This window comes from Corvus kubaryi, unplaced genomic scaffold (assembly GCF_017639235.1).
Source record: "Corvus kubaryi isolate FWS band 111438036 unplaced genomic scaffold, C.kubaryi_AGA036_p1.0 69, whole genome shotgun sequence".
Lineage (NCBI taxonomy): Eukaryota > Metazoa > Chordata > Aves > Passeriformes > Corvidae > Corvus > Corvus kubaryi.
Genome location: NW_024582057.1, coordinates 7091837 through 7107246, shown reverse-complemented (window position 1 = coordinate 7107246; position 15410 = coordinate 7091837). Strand labels below are relative to the sequence as shown.

General features: G+C 41.7%; 1 protein-coding gene across 5 annotated transcripts in view; it reads right to left on the bottom strand.

Moving 5' to 3' along the window:
* The window catches only part of F13A1 (coagulation factor XIII A chain), a 61296-nt gene that overhangs the window by 15252 nt on the left and 30634 nt on the right, over positions 1-15410 (bottom strand). For all 5 annotated transcript variants that reach the window (XM_042049026.1, XM_042049027.1, XM_042049023.1 and 2 more), the window contains exons 6-9: positions 13606-13713; positions 10934-11108; positions 7085-7223; positions 691-794 (exon numbers count right to left, since the gene is read on the bottom strand). In XM_042049026.1, coding sequence (XP_041904960.1) covers positions 691-794; positions 7085-7223; positions 10934-11108; positions 13606-13713 — 526 coding nt within the window. The remainder of the gene's footprint in view (positions 1-690; positions 795-7084; positions 7224-10933; positions 11109-13605; positions 13714-15410) is intronic.

The window sequence follows — 15410 nt, the reverse complement described above, 5'->3', positions numbered from 1 at the left end:
ATAGTTTACAGAAACTCTTGACCAAGAAGCAAAAAGCTTAATTTTTTTACCATCTCCATAGTTAACACAGACTCAAGTCTGGAACAACCTGGTGGTTTGGTACCTTTAATGGCACTATAACATCCACTGTAAGTCTCAAGTGCTCAAAATATAGTTACAGCTGGTTTTGGTTAAAACAGATAATTTTGGGAGGACTCAGGTACACCACAGGCTGAGAAAGATCTCACTATAAATTTGAGAATTTATATTTTAAGGGCTGGAAAACTAAGGACTGGGAAGAAACAACAGTGACTTTTCACTTTTTTCTCTCCTGCCGACTGTCTGCTCATGAATTTTAGTTAGGGCTTCATAACATAAAGGAGAATTAATTTTATCAGGCTCCTGTATAGGTACTCTAAAATGTTAGAAGCCCTCTTTGGCAACAGGATTACATCCCTTCTGTACCAAACAGGGCCTTTCTCATGCAGGATTTTGTGCCCAGGCAGCAGTGTTATAATAAGGACAGATTTATTTTAGAGTTCAAAACAAAGCAGGAGAAGGCCCTGAGGCGAGTATGGTTATTTGGCTCAAGAAATTGTCGCTGGTCATATGGTGCCAGGTGCCACTGGCTCAGCTATTATCAGCTCATTGTTTGAAACAGAGATCCCAAACATTAGAAAGTGAGCTAAGGAGGACTTCAATGAATATTACCATCACTGGTTTCTTGAGGTGTCCCATCAACAACCTGCCAGCCTCCGAAACCAACAGGAAGGTCAGGTCTGGTCATCCAAGCTTCATTCCAGCAATGATAATTCCTTAGACAAGAGATGGGACCAGTATATTAAATTCTTGGAAAGAAGCACACAGACCAAAACAAATCCTGTGTATTTATGTCCTGGCATTGCTTAAATAACACCATTTTCCAATTCAGGAGTAAAAAAGTTGACTCTTTTAAGAGAACAGATTTTTAGGTGTTTAAGTGTGGTACCTAACTGTTAAAACCTGAAAGACAAAATCCTTCATTGTAGTTTCCTGACTGCAAGTTGAAGAAGCTTTTTTGATTCTTCTAATGTGTTCTGAGTGTAGATATCTCAGAAAATATGCCACTGTTTGGAGATTGCTGGGGTATATGAAAAGCTACACAAACTAGAATCCCTTTCCAGCCAGACACCTCCACTTCAATCTGCCTGCTAAAGCAAACTTTCAATCTTCAAGCCAATGAAACATGGTCTGCTTTTTAATTATCCAGACTGAAGCTTTGGTGTCTCTTATTAAGAGATTCGGGATCAACTCCACAATGTACAGTGTGTACTTTTGTTTTAATGGCTCAAAACAAGCATGCTCAGCTGGCTTCCATGTTCATTGAGAAAAAGACTTTCTACAACTATCCTCACTGTGGATTCCTTATAAGTTTTTCCCCATGTGTCATGCCAGTACATGATGTCAGATCTCCTAAAACATACATCTTTTCATAAAACCCACCTACAACCACTGTGGGCCAACCCGAGTCTTTAGGGCCCAGGACAGTGACCCAAAAGGTAAAATTCTGGGAGTAGTTCATCTAGGTGCTCAGGGTTAAAATGCTCTCACCTGGCTGGATGCTCAAGAAAATTTAAAAACCGGTACAGCACCATCACAGTCTGCCCTGGGTGTTTCAAAGATGAGCAGAAAAGACAGACAGATGTTGTAACTTCCTACAATGCTACCGACGCTCAAGGGAGAGAGCACAAGCAAGAAGAAAAAATAATCTGGAAAGAGGGTCTCGCAGTAAAGCCTGCAAAATGTTTGAATTTCATTACTGCAAAAAAATAAAAGAAGGAAAGAGTAGAGAAAGGGGCAATTTTGCTTGCAAATTGTACATATCCTACAGCAGATCTGAATAAAATTACATCTGTGTAGCTGCTGATATAGCCTCTAGTACACGCAATGATATTAGCAACCAAAATGGGGATTGTTAAACTCTGACCATTTCATTAATAATAGGTGAAAACCAGCTATGGAGCAGAGTCAGAAGGATCTGAAGCTTGTCTAACAAGACATTTCAAAGTGGAAATGAAATCTTGGATCAGGGTAAAACTTGTCAGTTAGGAGAGTTAATGAAGCAGCACTACAGAAAAAGGAATTATTCAAGGAAAATGACGCACGCTCAGAGAATTTTTGATGCTGCTGAGAGTATTCAGTGCTGAATCATGCACACAGAACTTTGCTGAGGGCTACCTGAGAATGGGGACAAACTTCGTGGAAGGTGGGTATTTGAAAACTGCTTTGCCAACATATGAGAAAGACAATCCCTGCCCTGAAGCCTTCACTGGTTCGCTTTGAATCAAAGTCAGATGTGTCACTGGCTTTGCATTCTGTGAAAGAAGAACCTGAAGAGCATGCAAAAGGAAAAGATGATAAAAACAAGGCTGGGAGGGGGGTAACAGTGTGTGAAATGGCAGATCTACTTCAGTTCTGCAATTAGGTAACGCAGTTTTTCTAGATTTTTTTCTGTATTTGTCTTAGGGACAGGACCTTTCTCTCTGGTTTCTGGACACACAAGGATGGCAGTTGCATTAGGACTGCTGCCATGCAAATAACAAATACACGTGAGGATATGGAATCTGAATGGACAGAAAGACACTGCTTGTAAAGCAGTGAGCATTAAGGAAAGGAGGGTGAGGGAAACATTTGCCTTTCCAAATGTAGCAGAAACTTCTCTATAGAACTGAGCACAGCTGAGGAGCTGATTGCATGACCATAATTTGTCCAACTGATTCTGTAATTCTTTTATTGTACATCAAGCCTGAGACATTAAAGAAAGCAAGAATGGCAACAGAGATCAATGTAGTGACCATTAAATATTTACAGAGATAATTACAGATAGACTAAACAAAGCAATGGGGACATTAATAAAAGATGGCCAGGTGGGTTTTATGCCTGGAAGACAATTCAGGAAGGGTAGTTCATATTGCTTAGGGGACAGGCATATGCTAGAAGCAGCTGCTGTCCTTTTATGAGCTAACAAGTTCAGGCATTGAGGTCGAGAGGAGCACTGATAATATTGCTGAGAAATTAGAGCAAAGTGACCTGGAAGTAAATTGAAGAGCAGAGGTCTCAGAAGGGCTTTCTCCACAGGACTGGATGTGGAACTCCCATGGGGCTGGGTGATACCAAGTAAGTTTCTGCTGAGATACTGACGATTTTTTGCTTGGACCTCACAGTAGGAGTGAGTCTTGATTCCCATCCAAGAGAAATATTCTTTAAGTGTCTTTATATCATCATTAAGAAAGGCAAGGAGAACAGACAGTACTGATGGCCCCAAATCCAGCCAGATTTATAAAAATAACTTTTTGCAAAGCCTGTGTAATTTTGTATATGTGTTTTGTTGGTGGTGTTGTTGTTTCCTATCCTGAGGGAGAAGATGATCTTTAATAAAAATAAATAAATGTCAGATAACATTCAGAGGGAGCCCACACTCAGAGATTGATTGGACTAAAAATCCTGGCTCCAAGTATCCCTGAAGTCTGAGAGTATTTAAGACCTGAAGACAGATCAGCTCCAGCAGTGCAAGGCTAGAGTACAAGTACAATAGAAATGATATATTAATAAAGAAAAAGAGCTTTGCTTACAGTTTTCAAGAGATTATAAATAAAAGTGAGAAATGCATTTTAAAAAATCATTATAAATACCTCAAGCTTGTCCTCTTAAAAAAAGAAATAAAAGAGACATTAAAAATAAAATCAGGGTTAAGACACAAGTCATTAGAAGTCAGCATGTGGGCTACCATGGAGTGTTACAGAGTAATGAAAAGAAAGGACACAGAGGAGAAATGAAAAGAGGTGTATATATTAAGTCATGCCCAAAGGGTTATGTGCACCATGTACTAATAAGTGCAGAGGGAAGATAAAAGGATGAACAAGGCAGTTAGAGAAGTTATCAAGCCAAAAAAAAGCAAATGCAGGATGGAAGGATGAAATGCTAGTATAAAATTGCATATGGATTTCAGTGGGGCTAGGATGATTTTGGATAATCTGACCCTGTCCCAAAAGAATAAGGGAGAAAAATACATTAAATTAGGAAGTCTTTGGAAACAGCTGGCAAAAAGAGAGGTAGGGAAGTAAAAGGAAGTTTCAAAAGTTGGTGAGATGAATTTCAAAGATCGGGTTAGGAGAAGGAGAGAAGGGGTGAGACAGTGAAAATTCTAAAGCGCAGCAATGATCCATTACTGGGTGTGTATGGACATAGCACTGACTAGCCCAGTCACTGGGTCTTGTTTCATATCTTTTACAGGTAGAGTAGGTTATAGAAGACTTCTCCTTTACAGCTCTATGAGCCATAAAAGGACCAGCCCCATGAGACATGTTGAGGTCCTTCTGTCTCACAAACCACATGCAAAACTGCCCAAGGGTACTAGTAGGAGGGAACAAGGCAAATAGCAGGACCACAGCTCTGGATTTCAGGAGAGTAGGCTTTGACGTGTTTAAGGTCCTGCTTGGAAGAATCCCATGGGAGGCAGTTCTGGGTAGGAGATGGATGCAGAAGAGCTGGTTGTTTTTCAAGAACCACCTCCTCCAAAGTTAAGAATGGTCCATCCTTGTGTGCAGAAAAACAACCAAAAGTGGCACAAGGTGGTCCCAATTAAACATAAAAATATGGTGCTTAAAAAAGAGGGGGGAGCAGGGACAGGTGACCAAGAAGAATACAGAGTAACTGTCTGAGCATGCAGGGACAGGTACAGGAAAGCCAGAACAGAGCAAACAAAGTATGTCAAGGCATGTGAAGAGCAGCAAGTAATGCAACCACATCAATGTCAAAAGGAAGACTTCAGAATGTGGCTCTGTTGTTGAACAGAACAGGCAACCTGGTGACAAAGGATTAGGAGAAGGCATTCAATACCTTCTTCACCTTGGTTTTTACTGCTAAGATTTGCCCTCAGGAATCACAGCCCATGGGACCAGTGTGGAGGTTTGGAATAATGAAAACTAGACAAGTAACAAGACAGAAATCAGTTAAACAAACTGAACACACACAAGTCCAATGGATCTGATGGAAAATCTGATGTAATCTCACCAAAAATGCTGAGGGAGCTTTCCAAAGTTACTGTAAGACCACTCATATCTATCTTCAAAAGATCATGGTAATTGGAGAAGTTCCTGCAGACTGGAAGAAATCAAATATTGCTCTATTCTTCAAGAGAGAGAAGGAGTATCCAGGGAGAGACAGACTTGTCAGCTTCACTTTGATCTCTACGAAGGTTATAGAGCAAGTTCTTCTGGAAAACATTTCCAAACATATTAAGGACTAGGTGATTGGCGATAGTCAGCATGGATTTACAAGCAGCCAGCTGTGCCTGACAAATCTGAGAGCCTTCTCTGATGAAATGAGTGACGGAAAGGACAAAGCAGAGACCAGTGCATGGAGGTTGGCCCTTTTGACCTTAGCGTCATCTCCCAGAACATCCTCATAGACAAACCACTGAAGTATAGACTAGACAAGTGGACAGCGAGATATATTGAAAAGTGGCTGAATCGCTGGGATCAGAGGGCTGTGATCAGTAGTGATCACCCCAGCTGAAGCTTAGTCATTAGTTGTATCCCCCAGGGGTCGATACTGGGTCTGACGCCATTTAAGAGCTTCATTAATGACCGGGGTTATGAGACCCGCTGTACCCTCTGCAAGTTTGCTGATATAGAAACCTGGAAGGAATGGCTGATTCAACACAGACTGTACACGAGGAGAAACTAAGGCAGCTGGGACTGTTCAGTCTGAAGATGGGAAGGCTCAGTAGGATCTTATCCTTGTGTGTAAATGCCTGATTAGGGAGTTGAAGGAAAGAAGACAGAGCCAGACTCTTCTCAGTAGCCCAAGCACAGGACAAGAAGCAATGGGCACATACTGAAACATGGAAAAATCAGTCTGAGGATGAAGAAACACTTTTTTTTACTGTGGAAATGGCTGAGCACAGGCAGAAGTTTCCCAGAGAGGTCGTGGGGTGTCCATCCTCGGAGATACTCAAAGCCCAACTGGACACAGACCTGAGCAACCTGCTCTAGCTAACTGTGCTTTGAGCAGGAGGGTTGGAGGACTTTCAGGGGTCCCTTCTAGTCTCAACTATTCTGTCATGCTGTGGCACAAGTGTCACATGTAAATGAATCTGCTTTCCTTAGATTTTCTCTTGATTATAGAATTCACATGAAAGATGTCACAGCAACAGGTTCAGTCATTTCCTCTACCACATAGTGGGTTTATTACAGCTTTTAATACAAAGAATTCCACAGATTAAGTTATTAATGAAACAGGCTGATGAGCTGCTCTGCTAATGAGTTGAAGATATCACTGACACAAGTCAGGTATATTAACATTGAATAGGACAAGTATCTCCTGAATATAGGAATGTAGAGGTCACATTCACTGCTTCACTCTGACGAGGAGAGGCTTGAGGCCCAATATCCCACACAGCATATAATCAATACATGCTATACTTCTCCTGTCAGACAGAAGACAGTAAGAGTTTGAAGTGCCAGTTAGAGGACTGCTTTCTCAAAAAGAATGTGTAAACTCCTTGTCTCGGCCCTAGGGAGTTTTCATTTTATAAATCTGGTGATAGCATTTCAGTATCTTGTATGATACCTTGACTTGTTTCTTTTTCAGCTGAACTGGGTTTATTTTGGAAAGCACCTCTTTGCAACAGTGGCTGTGTGCACACAAAGTAATACCAGTCTACAAATGTGGAAACTGGGCACAAGCAGATCAAGAAGGGTGTTTTTCCATAGATATTGAGGTACCTCTGGGAGCCTGGCTCCAGAAGAATAGAAGTGCCCATTCTACCCCCTTCCATTTTTAGAAACAGCTTGTCTGTAAGGAGCACAAGCCCATTCCAGCTCTCAGAATGCTTAAATGTGCAATGTATGGTAACATTAATAGCAGGATTCCCCAGGGTTTGCCTGTTTACACAACAAGGGCTTCATATTAGTCAGCCTACCAACAATCCATTCATTCTGTTTCACACCAGCCAGCAGTGTTCTTCAATGCACAGAGAAATAAATACAACATAGGTATTGCCATCATGTTTTTTACTACTTTTATCATTGACACATTAAAGGCATTTTCCAGGAGGACTCACCAGACAGAATCTTTTGTAAGTCTGGTGTCCACTTTTCCTTCGTCATCCAGAAAGAAGTCCAGCCGTAAATTGGCATTGTTGTCATGGGCAGAAGAATAGTTGGTAACGAGTCTTGCAGGTATCCCCAAGCATCTCAGAACTGTGGCAAAGACAGAGGTATGCTGAGAAGGGCAAATACGAAGACTGCGTTCATGGATGACAGGATGAGAGGACAGAAATATTAATAACTAGAATAAAACGGGAAAACTCAGCCAAATCAACCCAAATAATTTCTCCTATCTGTTTTTATATTGCACATGCCAAATATTTTATTTGGTCCCAAAATGATGAGCATTAAAAACATGTAATGGTACAATGGTTATAACCAAAGCATCTGATTACCAATAGTTTTAAAGCAGCCTTTCATAGGGACCACACTGCAGAATTTCAGGTCAAATCTGGGTGCAGTGGGTCAGCTGCATGACCAAATGTGACACAAAGAAAAAGAAGTTTGATCTTGCAAGAAATACACAACATATTAGGTCTCTTAGTATCAGTAACTCAGGAGAATTATGAGACTATGCTAAAAAGAAAAGTAATAAAAAAGTATCTCCTTTTGATTGATTTGGAGTTTTCCTGTTTGATGTCTGCTGTCAGAAGGGATCTGGAGAACACAAAGAATAAAGCAGAAAATTATTGATAACAATGGGGAAAAGCTGCATTATTTGCAACTGAAATGACAAGGTTTGACAATCTGAATAAAATGTACTACATAATTCATATTCCTCACTAAGTAATAACATTTTGGAGTCGATAGTCCCTCCCAATAAAAGACCTTAAAAGGAGGATCAAAAAAAAGCCCCTAGCCCTAACTCTCACACCATCACAATAAAGCACTCATGACCCTTCTTACCGTTTAACAAGCGGTAAATTTAAGAAATGTGGAAAAACCATGGAAATGCTACAGCTATGTCTGTGGTCTGCAAGGGTGCATCAATAGGCTTCTGTGTTTGTTGTGTACCCTGGCTGATAAATAGGCATGGAGCACGTCCCCAGGTTAGGGGAGTGGGTCTGTGGGGTGACACATCATCTCAGCTACTCCAGATGACATTTTTTGTCTCAGCCAAAAAAAGTTCCTGGCTTTCAATTTAGGAGCCAACATGGTATGGGAGAAAACAGGGGGTGAGGGGGTTTTGGTGGTTGATAGGGTTTGTTTTGTTTCTTTTGGGGTTTTTTTTTTTGGTTTGTTTCTTTTGGGGGGGGGGGGGGTGTTTTTTTTGTTGGTTTGTGGTGGTGGTGGTTTTGGGGGTGGATTTTTTGTGGGGCTTTTTAAGTTTGTGGGTTTTTTAAGGAAAAAGGTTTATATTGAAAATCCTACTTAAAAATAATTCCAATGCTGCAGAGTTGAACAGCCCTGCTGCTACTGCTGCGTTTTGTATATTCATTACTGTCACTACTGTGACTCCCAATGAAGTGTAACACTGCACATTCATTCCAAGTTCCTGGATGACAAATTACCTGGATGCATCCAATACCATATGTACCTATTGATTAAACTTAATTCAAGTGCCCTCCCAGGCTTCCAGCACATGAGCCATCAGGGCTCATTGGAAATAATTTGTCTGACAATTTCAAGATTAATGACCATTTTTTGGAATGTTTTTGCATTTTTATCAGATGAGTATCTGGAGTGTACAATATAGTAACCTTGGAAAGCTGGACTGGTCACAATGATAAAATATTGACAGCTGAGAGAGACTCAAAAACACCTCAAAACAACCCTGATAGTTGCACATGATTGATTGGACCTTCGCTGTCCTCTGTGCAGTGGTCAGCAGCTGGATGTGTCAGTGGCTATCATCGGGTCAGCCACTGGACAATATTTTCATTTCATAATGCTCAACAAACTTTATACTTTGGCAATCTTAGCAGCAGTGCAAAGTGCCAGGTCTCTGACTTGAGTAACTTAGTCAGCAAACCAAGTCTAGTTTTGCCCCAGATAAATATGCCTCTTCCTTCAACACAGCAGGCTCCGGGCCTCTGCTGCATCGCCCCAGTTTTACAGAGGCCTGCAGGCAAAGTATTGAGTAGTGGTGATTCAGGGCAAGTGCGGGGGGAAGGTGGGAGAACTGGTGTGTGTGTCTGTCTGTGATCTAGAGAAATCTGGATAAGGCAACGGGCAGAGAAGACAAAGCAGCCCATGGAATCCACTGCGAGGAATTGCATCCATAAGAAACATTTGTATGAACTTTTTTGAACCTATTGTGTTGTGCAGAGGCTGAGGAGCATCAAGTAGAGACCATGCAGCCTCAGGCAGTGAAGGAGGTAGATGTCACCCAGGTTCTTTGGATATGGGTGATTGCTCATTATCCCACTGCACCAGGAATAAAATGAAACATTTCATGTGTTGAAGGACAAAGCGTTTGCCAGCACCTTCCCAAATCAAAAAAGAAACCTCTCCAGATATATGAAAGAAACTGGATTTGCACAAAACATTTGACAATGTCCCATACAACATCCTTGCCTCTAAATTGGAGAGACATGGATTTGATGGATGGACCAACTGGTGGATAAAGAATTGGCTGGATGATTGCACTCAAAGACTTGCTGTCTAATGGTCAATGACCAGTGACGAGTGGCACTCCTCAGGTGTTGATGCTGTTCAGTATCTTTGTCAGTGACATGGACAGTGGATCAAGGGCACCCTCAGCAGGTTCACTGACGACATCAAGCTGTGTGCTGCAGTTGACAGGATGGAGGGAAGGGACGGCATCCAGAGGGACTGGACAGGCTGGAGAGGTGGGACTGTGCAAACCTCATGAGGTTCAACAAAGCCAAGTGCGAGGTCCTACACACGGGTCAAGGCAAAGCACAAATACAGCCTGGGGAAGAAGTGATTGAGAGCAGCCCTGGGGAGAAAGACTTCAGGGTGCTGATTGACAAGAGGCTCAACATAAGCAGGCAATGTGTGCTGTCAGCCCAGAAAGCCAGTTGTATCCTGGGCTGCATCAAAAGCAGCGTGGCCAGCAGGCCAAGGGAGGGGATTCTGCCCCTCTGCCCTTCTCTGCTGAGACCCCACCTGCAGTGCTGCATCCAGCTCTGGGGTCGCCAGCACAGAAAGGACCTATTGGAGAAATTCCAGAGGAGGCCACAGAGTATGTTGCTGTATATTAGCTGATGATGTTGCTAGAAAGTGCTAGACAGTCAAAATATGGAACCAACCCAATGCTGCTTTCCCCACTGGTTTTTATGACCTGCAACACTCTGTTTGCTGCAACACTGGAACTCTTGTTTGACCAAATGTGTTTAGACTTTGTAGCACTACGTAAGTCACAAATTAGGCCATTGTTTTCTCTATTCTTCTGGCTCATAAACTCCATATAAAGTGTTAACAGTGCTCAATAAACAGGTGCAGGGACAGTGCACCTCAATTTTCCTAGGAGCAGTCTTCAGCAGGTGAGATTTGGCCTTTCTAGAGCAGAAACATGATCACAATATTCCATATTGGGTAGTAATTTAATATTTTAGGTCTAGATGACAAGCACCCTGTCCATCTAAGAATTCTTGACAGCAATGTGGACTGTGCTGAAGGACTCAACTTTCTCTCTCACAAACTTACCCTCCTGAGTCACTGAATACATTTCACTGAACGAATAAATAGTTAACAGTTTTATGTGGACGAGCATCTGACCTGAAGGACACACCAGAGGTTTATTTAAAGACCATCTATTTTAGCCATGTATTTTTAAGTATCTCTGCTGTTTACTACTGAGCAGCACAGAGCTAGGAAGTATTTTAGTTAAGTTTACCTAAAAGCTCTGTTAAGCAGGAACCACATAGCAGCTTGGAGCTTTTCTCACTGATACCTACACGTGTTGAAGACACCAGCGAAGACCCAGCATTGGCCATATCGGACAGGTTGCTTAGAACTGTAATACTCCAAGAGAATGTCCACACTTCCCGTCCAGGCTGAAGGTGCAACACCATAATCATATGAATTATTCCAGGATCCAGCTATCACACCATTGTCATCTCTGGAGTTAATCTAAAATCAAAGGAAATGAGCATTAGGGATGTCAGAGACTGAATAATAAAAACCTCCTTAACCCAGCAGACCGATAGGATGGGAGAGAGTGAATATAGCCAAGTTTAGGTTAGAAAGTAAGATAGAAGTGTTTCATTTTGAAGGTAGGACATAAATAAGACAATCTTAAGGGCCGTGGATTCTCCATCGCTGAACAATTCTGAATGAAGATCAGACACTTAAATCTGAAATTAAATCATCACGCTGAGTATCCATGTTTCCAATTAACAGGTTTTATTAACATTAAACATGCTTACTGCTATGTACTTTTAATAAATGCAATCAGTTATACACTGATAAGCAAGCCTCAGAAATATTAAGCTGTATTCTTTCCATCATCTGTTCTTCTGTCCATATCAGTCCAGAGATTTTAATAAAATCACTCCTGATTTACAGGAGATTGAAAGGAGAACCAGTCTACTGCTATTTTTAGAGTAGAAACTAATTTCTTTGGTCTGGTACACATGAAAACAAGAAGGAATTTGCTGTGTAAGTTTTCCTCTGGTAAGATTAGACAAAGCAAAGAGTTTTGCTGACTAATGGCTATACTGATAGGCATTAACGAGCAATACATCTCCTAGCTGCAATTTGAACCAAGCCAGTTGAGGCTGTGCAAAAAGCTCATTCACTCTGTACCTTTTAATTATGCTAATGTGGAACAGCTACATGCCAGCCAAATAAATCACAGTTCTCATTTAAAAGCTTTTGGCTGCATTAACTACTGTTTTATAATTAGAAAATCGACTTCCTGTGAACTCTAGGACTGAACAGAGATAAGTATTCAGAGTCATAACCAAAGGGTTAAGGGGTTGTGCCCATCTCACTGGTGTAGGAAACATGCCAAGAAAAGAACCACTTCAAGGACAGGACAGCATGTTGATCTTCAGGCTCTACTCTAACTGAGTGGAATGAGTGGAAGAAGAGAGGGACTCTACCTGCTCTGCCACACCAGAAAGCCTCAGAAGGATTTCAGCATGAGAGGCATGTCCTCAGACTAACTCAGCTCTACCACATTTCAACTTGAGCAAGAATGGGGTTAAGGAACACAGGTGGGACTTCAGAACCTCTTTCTGACTTCTTACTCAGTTCCAGATTTCAATGACCAAACCCTCTACCCAGTTATGGCCTAATTCTGCAGATTAGGCCTAAAGTGTATTGAGTCCTGGATTTCAAATGGTGAACTTCTCCACCTCTCTAAAATGTTTGAGCGGCTCAAAACCTAAGAATTATCCAAGCCCAATTTGGATTCATAAACTTTGTGCTATTCTGTCCTGGGGGCTTTCATAGTCCTTACATGAGGGACTTTTTACATCTACTAGTTCAGGAATGAGGAAACCACATTTGATTCTTTCTTCTATTCAAAGGTCCAAAGCTGTATTCCTGATGTCTGGGGTGAAAGAACTAACTGAAATGTTAAAAGACAGAGAGAAGTAGAGGTGTTCTCAGTATTTCTTGCTGAAGCTATTCTATTTAACATGCAAGATTGAGAGGCTGGAGATCCCACTTCAATGTCATCTAAGACAAAGAGTTCATTTTCTTAAAGCCTGGGCAAATGCTATAACAAATGGGTTAAAGGATCATCTATCTCCAGTAGCCATGTTTTGTGGACAGTCTATTTTAGTAGCTGGCTCGGGAGAACATCTAATTACTCTAGCTCAATGACTAGAGTATTATTCTGGGAAGCAGAAAGCATCGGTTCAGACCTCTAATAAGGCAAAAGACAGGACTCAGCCTCTGTGTTCCACATCCTGGATGAGTCTAGCATCTCAAATATTAGGGATGGGACTGCTCTTGCACCCATGACATGATTCCTGGTGCCTGGCAACTGGAAAGAATGGAGGTCTGGAAAGTCTTCTCCTTGGTTATTTTAGGTGCTTTCATTCCGAGTGGCGTATGTTTTGTGGACCTCATGTTTAAGAGGACAATTCCCACAGTGTTTTCTTCTGGGGCCAAAGCAGCCCACTTATATAACTGTTCTCAGCCTGATTAGGTCATTTGGGGCTTGGATCAGGCACAACAACATTCACCCTTGCAGTGTTCTAAGACCCCATTGAGGTTAGCACTGGAGTCCACATAAAGTCCCTCAGTTCCCCATCCAAAATTCCACCCATCATGCCACTGCACTATCCACAGCAGAAACAGTTTTCTCAATTGTATCAGTTACTGGAAAATAAGCACATTGCCACATAAGAAATGCTTATGCCTGGAGCGCAACATCTGAAAGTGGTTTTCCCACCAGTCAGGCACCATTCTCAGGACAAGGCGATGAGCCAACAGAAGTTGCTTGAACTTTAGTGGAGAGAAATGCAATGTCAGACTCCAGAATGGACAATTGTCAGAATGGACAACTGATCTGTTGTGCATTGTAGAGAGCACATCAGGGCACGAGGGCCAGTTAAATCAGCCCGGCTTTGATTTATGAGTCCCTTCTGACACATATTAGGCATCCATTACATACCACTGCTGAGGCAACACGGCAGATTTTGATTGGGTTTCCACGACCAGAGAGCTCCAGTTCTGCCTTGTCCATCAGGAACAGGCAAGCATCCAGAACGTTTTCTTCAAACTAAATAAAAGAAAAAGGGACACAGAGGAATATTTGAGTCTCTTTTTATTCTGGAAAGAACAGGCAAAGCTATTTTTCCTTGTTGTTATAATTGCTGATCAGTTTCAAAATTAGCTGGTCACATCAAAGTTCTGTGTTTAACAATAGAAATTTTCTTCTGGAATAATCACCCATGTGTGGGAAAAAAAATAAAAATGTGAGAGGCTGTGAGGGAAGAGAGTGTAATTTTCAATTCAATCTCAGTCCAGTTTCCAGAAGGTTGAAACAACAACACAGACTTTCTGACAGGACACGAAATTTTAAATGCTAACAAGTATATAATAGCAGGCTATTATAATAATAACTACAAGAAGCTTGTCTACTTGCAAAAGACTTTATGTCCTTCACAGATTCCAGACCTATTAATTTCAGGACTTCTCCAACACAGCCAGTGCATTGCTGGGAAGTTGAACAATAAGTGGTTTGCCAGTGGTAATTTGAAGACACTTGTATTTCAAAGTTATTTTTAAAATCTGTTTAAAATTGACCAGCCAAAAGCTTATTATATAGATTAATCCTGGTCTGCAAAACTTAGACATCAAAAATACCAAGTGACCTAAAGTAGTCTTCTTCAAAAATAGAGTGAAAATGTACATTTTTTTCAGTCTAGCATGAACAAGCACAAGAATGAATTGAGGGCAGAGGTGTCTAAATAGACCAGAAACCATTTGTCACAGAACTTGCCCTGCAATGTATTTCATTTTCCTTAGGAGAAACTGCATAGCAAAGGAAAATACCTCTGTCCCCTGGAAAATGGTAGGAGACAGGGAAATTCACAACAATAAAACAAATACTTTCTAGATACACACAAACTTATATTAACATTCAAAGCTGTGACAGAAACTCCATGGTGTTAGGTTTTATGTTCTGTGCTAGCATCCTGAAAGATATGATTCATGCTAATAGGATTTTTGCTCTCAAGCTGCTACTAGAGCTGGATTGATTTCCTAGCTCTCTCCAGCCTGGCTTAGGGCTCCTTGGCAGATAAGGCTCTCCTGAATTTTGCCTCCTGAAGAAAGTGAGCAAGACCCCAGATCAAACTGCTGCTTTGGAAGTCTGAGGAGAGGAGCACAAAGAGTGAGGTCAGAGAGCTGAAAAGGAAGCCCCAAAGAGTAAAGACTGCTGCTGATACAGCAGGGAAGATGGGAGGGATAGAAGTGACATCCTAGGCAACAGCTGAGCTCTGGCATAAGCCAGGAAGGGGAAGCATCATCTTGTTTCACCGTCTTCAGCCATTTCCTGGCCAATAGAAGTCCTTTGCTTCTGCCTTGAGGGTGCCACTGGCATATGGATCCTTTTCAGCAAACGTCCTCCAAGGCAGCACACCGCTCTCATTATCACCCACACTTGCACTGCATTACTTTCTCTGGAGCAGGCATTTGCTAATGATCACTTTATAGTCCGAGCATAGCTGAATTCATGGTGTTTGGGAATAGGGAAACAGGGATCAATGTTCCTCAGTGTTTCTCAGAGACCTACTACTAGTATTTTTTCATTTCGTGGAAGCTGAATAATTGCACATCCCAGTCCACTCCACTGCAATGTGACACAAAGAATGTCGGGTGAATGACTGGGCTGCGGGGATCCTCCTTCCCAAGGAGAATCCTCACAACAGAAAATGTAAACTCTGGGGCCTCACAGCTGTCCTTTCTGGTTCA